General features: G+C 42.0%; 1 protein-coding gene across 1 annotated transcript; it reads left to right on the forward strand.

The window, feature by feature from the left end:
* The first annotated feature begins 3648 nt into the window (after positions 1–3648).
* On the forward strand, positions 3649–7731 carry LOC116327453 (beta/gamma crystallin domain-containing protein 2-like). Its single transcript, XM_031749042.2, has 6 exons — positions 3649–3716; positions 4072–4314; positions 4786–5060; positions 5508–5592; positions 6678–6920; positions 7140–7731. Exons 1-6 carry the CDS (start codon positions 3708–3710, stop codon positions 7413–7415), a joined length of 1131 nt encoding a protein of 376 aa, XP_031604902.2. The 5' UTR covers positions 3649–3707; the 3' UTR covers positions 7416–7731.
* The last annotated feature ends 812 nt before the right edge of the window (positions 7732–8543 follow it).

Consider the following 8543-nt stretch of genomic DNA (forward strand, 5'->3'; position numbering starts at 1 on the left):
TAGTGAGTTGGTGAAAGGCACGGGGCCCTTCTTGCCGAGGCTCTGTTTGTTCAGGGCGCTCTGGAGGAATGACTACCAAGCTCTGAGGTGAGTTACAGTCTTGTAAGCAAAGAGATGAGAGGGGGGTTGAACTTTTTTGTCATGTGTCAGTAAACAGCGTGACTTGTTTGAAAGGCACCTGGATTACAGGGTGAAAAGTTGCTCTTTAAACCTTTAAAGCTCTGGGATACGCGAGACACGCCACGTCAAAAACAAAGTGTGAAGATGAGGAGTGAGAGCAACTAAAAGCCATCACTCCCCAAAGTGCGTCTGCTGAGAGACGAAGGAGTCGTCCTGCTTTTCACAGAGTTTGGGTCATGGCGGAGCATCTCAAACTGATCTCGTCAAATAAAGAAAGATGCTCGGTTCATTCGATCGGCACAGATTTGTAAAAAAACTAAACAAACAGAAAACAAATATACAGATCAGGGAAATCAAACACTGAAAAGTGCTGCGAATAACCTCTAAGCTTAAATTTAATGTGTAAGCACAACACAGAAAGGAAGATCTGACATAAAGGTTGGAAAGTGTGGCCCAGGTATGAGAAAACTGCCACAGTAGATAAAACAGAGGTCATAAAAAAGTCATAAAAAGGTATAAACTAACATTAACAGTTGTATCTTTCTAATCACCTGTAGGCCATCAGCATCGCACTAAAACAAAATCTTTATGGTGATTTCATTGCTAAGAGAAGTTCTTAATTAACTTACATATATTTTTTTTAATTACATGTAGAGTCTGAAGATTTACTGCAAACTTTAAAACTAAATCCTGATGGAGAACAGTTCAACACAAAATCTCAGAGAAAGGAAAACAAACATATCAACAATTCAACATAATTGACAGCTGCATCCATTTGCTCATTCCAAGCCCCCGGCCCCTCCCTCCTCTCCTGCTTTTCCACTCTGTTCTTCCAACACCATTTCCTCTTTTAATTATCCCCCAGCAAAAAAGATGGAGCACATCAGACGCATCGCGGTAAATCCTGGCCCTGGCACGGGCTCACAGTGGCTCCTGCGTCTGGCAATCCCGATAGAGCCTATGCGCTGGCAGTGACAAGACAGGGAGGATGCCTGGAGATTTTCTGACAGAAAGAATGGAGAGGATGATCTCTCAGCAAAAGAGAGGTCCTCATTCTACTCCCGGCGTGGGAGGCTTTTTGGCAAGCGCTTTCCCATCATACCACATTTTCAGCACCAGATTAGCCAGTTCTCAGGAGCAAAACTCACATAGAACCCTTGTTTACACCTCAGTACCATAGTGTTTTTGTAATGACTGCTCAGTAAAAGAGCACATTGGAGCCACTGCAAGCACGGCTGCTCTCCTATCTCCACCAGCAACATTTTAGGGGTGACACTTATTGTATGTATCAGGGTCAGAGAGACTATGGTCTGGATTAAGGGAATATGATTTGTTTCATACTGAAAGAAGTCTCCTCTGACCAAAAAAACTGTGTTTTACTGACTGAATTGCTCATTCAGATTCTAATTAGGTATCAGCAACACGAATGGGTTTTGCTTTGGGAAGCCGGATAGATGAAAAAGGTTGCAAGTTAACTAGTGTTGGGCTGCTATCTGTCAGAGTTTCTCCTCTATCCGTGGGGTGCGCATCAATCACTGAGGTCCCCAACTGACAGTCGTTCTGTGGGCTAATAGTGTCGTCATCTCCCATGCGATTACACAGATTGCGCAATGAGATCCTCGGACACAATGGAGCAGCGAATACAGCCCCCCCATCTCCACCCCCATTCTGTTCCCCTCTACTTTCCTTTTCTTCCATCATTCTAAGATGAAGAGTGGAAAGCTCCGCAGCGGGTAGCTTTCTTCTCCTCCGGGGGGAACTAAGGAAGCAGGCAAGGGTCTCTGTGATGTTAGTTTCCCTTCAGGGTGGGGAGGAGATGTCTTGTAGCACAGCTAAAGATGATCATTTGAGAGCCCGTGAAACAAGGTGCCAAAGAGACACGGCGAGGTCCCGACTAATGAGTTAGGGTTAGCTGATGTTCCTCAATGATGAAAATGAGAACAATGACAGTAATGACAGTGGCAGTCACTTTTTTTCCTCAGTTTAGACACTGTATTGCACCACAGTTACACGTTTCTCTCTGCAAATAGGTCAGAGGTCAGGCTTAGCTGCAGTCCAACTCAAAGACACCTCAACACAAAAAAAGAATAAATTCTAGCAACTGTATCACGGTCTTAAAGCCTAAACGAGCGTTTGACGGAGTACAATTTCTTGCCCTCTTGCAGCTAAAAAGGCTTTACGTTTAATTAGCATGATGAAAGAAACGATTAATCTGTGAACATATGAGAAAAATCTAAACATGTTTCTTATGCATTCCGATAAAAACCTTTCTCCCAAAGTAAACATTTGCTCCAGAAACTCACAAAACAAAACAACATCCCATCTGATAATCCGCCACAATTACGCTACACAGCATGATGAAAGGATATCAATGGTCTACTTATGTCATAGAAAAAGAGAGGAGCTTCAAACATGAAACCTATTGAAGCCTATGAGAGTTTCAAGTCGATCAGTGATCAAAGGAGCAAAAGCTTATCGGTGCCGTTTCTTAGCATTGAAATAGTGTCATGTGGCTTTGGATATACTACCAGGGTAGGAGTGTTTATGCCTAGAAACATAATGGCTATTGTGTTTTCTGAAAACATTGGCCCTTTTTTTCTACAGTTAAAGCTGTAAAAAGCATACAGAGTGGAGAGGGGGCACGAGCTCTTTATCCCCATGAAAGGCTAAAGGATGGAAGTGACCTTTCTGGCATCAGCTGGGCTTTGGGAGCACAATACATGGCGGCAACTCTTTCTGGCCTTTTCCCCTTCGGCTCTGGGCTATGCTTACAAGCCAAAGACTCAAGTCCAAACATCTATCATTTTATACAAAGACTCAAACGCACACATGCCCCGAACCCCTTCTTTTATATCATAAAAACACACACACACATACAAAAACAGACACACACTGAGCAGTCCTGTCTGTTCATCTGCAAACAGACCAGTCCCGTCTGACATCACAGTACAACTGCAGGCTATGGAAGCAAAAAGAGACAACAAATCACTTTAGATTACATCAACTCAAAAGCCCAACTCAGTATCAACATCAACTCCCTTTAATGGAAACTGAGCAACAGTTAAATTATAACCTAAACCTTGTCGGTAATGCCCCGATCTAAACTTGAGCTGGGACCGGATGAAAAGCAACTGTTACAATGTGACATCCAAGCAAGACAAAATGAAAAGCATGACCTCATTGAGTACAACTTCAGCGAGTGCTCCGCAAAAATGACCTGAGCTGCTGTACACTTTAGACGCTTTGTTGTCAGGGGGGCCTCACACCCAAAGAGCCTTTGTGTTATATTTGAAAAGGCTACATCACAAGGTCATGGCGGAACAGGGGTCACGCAAATACAGAATAGCACTTGTGTGGTGGTCATTTTTGTGAGCGAGGGGGGGTTGCCAATTCTATAGGTAAACTCTAGCAGTTTGGAGATAAGTTACCCATAGGATATGAGACAAAAGAGAACAGTAGCTGGCATCTGAAAAGGTAAAGATAGTAGTCCCCAATGGGTCAGAGGCCTCATGGTCAGCAGGAGAGTATAAAAGGACCTGTAAGTGTGTCTAACTCTACGGTGCGCAAACATCCACAGTCCTACAACCATGGGAAAGGTATGAGCTCACCTGCAGTAAGGCAACAGCTTTGGACAGGTGGTGAAGGAGAAAATAGCATTAATTGAAAACATGCAGTCATGTATGGGAAGGAGATTCAGTGAAGGAGAAGACAGGGCAGCAGAAATACTCTTTTGTCTTTGTTTTGATGGGTTTGGATCAGACAAGCAGAAACCCCCCCCCCCCCAGCTCAAACAGTGGTTTTAGTTACCTTGATTTTCATCTGTTAAGCAGTGCAAATAAATGTGTAAAGAAGTGTAGAGGTTGGTAAAGAGAGCCTATTCACCAGTCTATGAGATAGCATTTCTTTATGCCTAACATAAACTGTATTCTCTCTCTCCCTTCTCTCCTCGAGATCGTCTTCTACGAGGGCCGCAACTTCCAGGGCCGCCACTGGGAGTGCAGCAGTGACTGCATGGACACCTTCAGGCACTTCAACTACTGCAACTCCATCCGTGTCAGCGGCGGCCACTGTGTGCTCTACGAGAAACCTTACTACATGGGATACCAGTACATCCTCAGCCCTGGCGAGTACCCTGACTACCACTGGTGGATGGGCTTCAACAACTGCATCCGCTCCTGCCAGATGTTCCCTCCTGTAAGTCAATCAAACAGACAGATAGAATTGGTAGCACCCTCCCACCCCCCCGTTACACTCACCTTGTACATCAAAAGCTGCTTTGGATATGGATGTCAATCACTGGCTTTTTGATGTCATTTACAGATACTCACACAGGTCATAGCATAAAAGTCTCTGCTGCAAGGCCCACAAAGGAGACTGAGTCAGCCTTTAAAAAGAATATGACATACCCCCCATAAGACTTGGTGCCTTCACTCTAATTCTGTTTGTCACATTGAGTGTTTCTGGCAGTTCAGGGAGGAGGAAAAAAAATCTAATTCTGTCATGCTCCAAAAGAGTTGTTGCTCAATCTCGTTTGTAGTTAAAGAAACCGAGTAGTGCGAGTACTGAATTAAAAAGTTAGCTTGGTGTGGAAAGAGTTCTCTAGAGATTACACCTACTGAAAATAACATAATAGTCATGATTACCCTGTTTTCTTTCACAATGCAGTATAGGGGATCCTACAGGATGAGGATCTACAACAGGCCAGACATGATGGGACACTCAATGGAGTTTATGGATGACTGCCCCAACGTGTATGATCGCTTCCGCTACCGTGATATTTTCTCCTGCAACATCATGGAGGGTTACTGGATCTTCTATGAGCACCCCAACTACAGGGGACGCCAGTATTTCCTTCGCCCTGGAGAGTACAGGGCCTGTGGCGACTGGGGCTGCCACAATCCCATGGTGGGCTCATTCAGGAGAATGAGGACTCTCATGTAAACTGCACCCGTGTGCATCTCAAATGAACATTAAACACAAAACTTTAAAATAATGATGTCCTTTGTGAGCTTTTTTTTGAACGCAGACATGAATGCAACGTCCAATGACACTCTAGCAAGGCAGCATATTTGCTTCCTGATTATATTCAGCCAACAAAGCCTGCTGCTTGAATGGGTTTAACATACAAGTCAGATCTCAGACTGTTTGCTGCTCTGTCTAGCTTCAAAGTCTGCGTGTAGGTTTCAAACATTCATGCCATTAAAGGCAGATGTTTGCAACTCTTATTGTAAGCCTTTGAGAAAATGCAGTTGGACAGTATTTTCCATAGACAGACAGAGCTTTGACAGAGACAAAGCGGCTGCCGTGGCTCAACAGTGCCATAGTGTTGTGCAGTCTATAGAGCGCACTGTGCTGACACGACAAAGCTTTGTTTCACTATTGCAAAGCCCTGATCTAAGCAGGGTCTATAAAGAGGTCTGGGAGAGCCCGCATCTGGTCTGGTCTGAACTTAACGCAGTTACAATGGGCAAGGTAAGGAAGAAATTTAACAAACGTAATGTTTCACTGATATTTGATGTGCGGTATACCGATTTGTGTAGTAAATATAGTGCTTTACAAATTTGTTAGATCACCTGTTTTATATATAAAAAGAAAACACAGATATTTAAAAAGTATATTTTTATTTATTAGGAAATACCAAACTGAATTCACTTTTTCCCACTGGACTTCAAGCATAACATTTAACCACTAAAACAAAAGTTTCTTTTCAGGAATGCAAGTAAATAACTATAATTTGGTAAAAAATAAGACTTAATTTGGCTTTTTAGTAAGACTGTAGATTTAAAAATTAATGGAGAATAACAATAACTATATTTTAGCATTAAAAATATCATTTTATCATTACCAACGCTGCCAATTTAGGGTAGCTGTGGCAAAAAACTTACTTTGAGTCGTGATCTAATATATTTATTAAGCACTATAGATAAATAATTAAGTTGAACTAATATATTCTGATAACGAGCAGTAAAAATATATACATTTTTTGGTCATATGAAATGTAAAAGACCTTTAAAGAGTAACAACGTATCGCTCTCTGGGTTAAACATGTCATTAGTTCTTAAGGACTATTAACCATATTTTCATAACCTATAAATTAATGTAAGAAACGCTAAAAGTGCAGGGAAATGTAATTCTTCTCTGAAGGATAGCATAAGCCTCAAATATTTAATTGATCTTATAGTCCTATTTCCTGTGAAAACAGACAAAGAACTTGTGAAAAGTATTATACAGTTCATTCATTAAAATGTACCAAATGCTATACTTTATTTTATTCAGCTTTGCTTCTAGCACATCTTTTGGGACTTTTTTGTACTCCCTTAAGCTCATCTTTTTTTCAAATTTCTCCACTTACAAATGTTCTACTCAGAAACTTTTGTTAGATAAAACTAACTTTAAAAGTCTGGCTCAGAATACTGAACAGTGAACACTAAGCGTTCATGTTATTAGTGTTTAAGAGCCTGAAAACCTGACAGGTAACTACACGGTTACATTTCTGCTGTGGTCTTTGGAACATCTCTGTGGTGATACACTAATGCTGAGCCATCTGTTCTGTGCAGATTATCTTCTATGAAGACAGGAACTTCCAGGGTCGTCACTACGAGTGCAGTAGTGACTGCCCCGAGATGCAAAACTACTTCAGCCGCTGTAACTCGATAAGAGTTGAGAGCGGTTGCTGGGTGGCCTACGAAAAGCCAAATTATGGCGGCTACCAGTACATGCTGCACAAGGGAGAGTACCCCGACTACCAGCGCTGGGCAGGCTTCAATGACTGTATCCGCTCCTGTCGTATGGTGCCTCCTGTGAGTTTAAACTCATTTTCTCTTCAGGATCATTTGGTTCTTATGTCTACTGCTGTTACTTGAAGCATCAATGGCAGTAGCCAGGGTTATTTTAACACATCTCAAAGTGTAGACTGGGTAACTAGTCAGGATAATTTATTCTGGCTGACTGCAACAAAAAAGTAAAGACATTTTTACCTTAATTTGTGGTATTATCTTATTCTCTTATTTCTTCCCTAGTATAATGGGAACTACAGGATGAAGATCTTCGAGCGATCTGACTTTGGCGGTCAAAACATGGAGCTAATGGAAGACTGCCCAAACCTGCACGAGCGTTTCCACACCCGTGATATCTCCTCCGTCAATGTCATGGAGGGCTACTGGATGCTGCACGAACACCCCAACTATAGGGGACGCCAGTACTTCTTGCGTCCTGGAGAATACAGGAGGCACAGCGAGTGGGGAAGCACCAGTCCCACCTTTGGCTCTCTGAGACGTGTCACTGAGCTCAACTGATTCCCATTACTTTGATTTTTAACCCTTATTTAATCCCACCATTAAGAATACCACCCTCTTATTCCCTTAATGGCAGTACTGTTTCAGTGTGGTCTCAACACTGTGATGTTCAAACCTGAAATCATACATTTTAATGATGCAGGTTTGGATGCGTCGGATGTTGGGGTTCTCGTTTTGTTGTGTTGCTTTGCATTGTTGGGTAAAATTACTACCCAACTTAGTGCTCAAGCAATGCTTTGGTCGTTCCATAGCAGAATGTTTTGCCTCGCCGGTCCCTAACCTCCTGTCCTCCTGGAATCACAATAAATGAAAACTTGATGAAAGTCAACTAAAGGAAGCCTTTGTTAATTTTCTATTGACTGCTACAGCTGTCACTGTCAAAAGATCAGGGGGATATAGCTTGTCATAAATCTGAGGGGTATTTTTCTCTTTAATATGGTGATTGAACTTTAGTTTCATCAGGCCACAGAGTTAGACACTGTAGTGGAATCACTGAGGTCCTAACAATACCAAGAGTTTCTACAGTTTTTCGTGATATTACAGATCCACATACACAAAGAAAAATTATCAAGGAAACAGAAGCTTATTCTTTGAAGTTCACTATTAAAGACCATAAAAAAGGGTATCTGAGGATGGGCATGTTGGAGTCTTTATGAGATCACATGGTACAGAGTAAGCGCTTTGGGTCCATGAAAGTTGCCCATATTAGATCCACATCACAAGGCCAGTGCCAACTCAAAGAGTTGGAGTCAAAGTGGCCTGGTATTAGCCCCGAGCATCAAGCTCTCTCAGAACAAAAAACAAAACCCAGTCCATATCCCTGCTCATGCATTTTTCATCAGCCCAAGATACTGAACCCTTTCAGAAATAAATATCAATTATTGAAATTGTTAATTAGACACTACGTAATTGGCGAAGATACACATGAATAAATAACACTGACCATTAATTATTGATTCAAAAAAAATTGAAGCCCAGCAGGGAGTGCATTTGAGAATCTCTTAAGATCAAGCACAACAAGAAATATGAGTTTTGGCCTTGAGTAATGTCCAATTAAAGGACTGTCAGCTTTGCTGTTCAAGTCCAGTGATTTGCCCTTATCATCTTTTTTTATATCTGTGGACAACA

The sequence above is a fragment of the Oreochromis aureus genome, linkage group 8 (assembly GCF_013358895.1).
Source record: "Oreochromis aureus strain Israel breed Guangdong linkage group 8, ZZ_aureus, whole genome shotgun sequence".
In the NCBI taxonomy this organism is placed as follows: domain Eukaryota; kingdom Metazoa; phylum Chordata; class Actinopteri; order Cichliformes; family Cichlidae; genus Oreochromis; species Oreochromis aureus.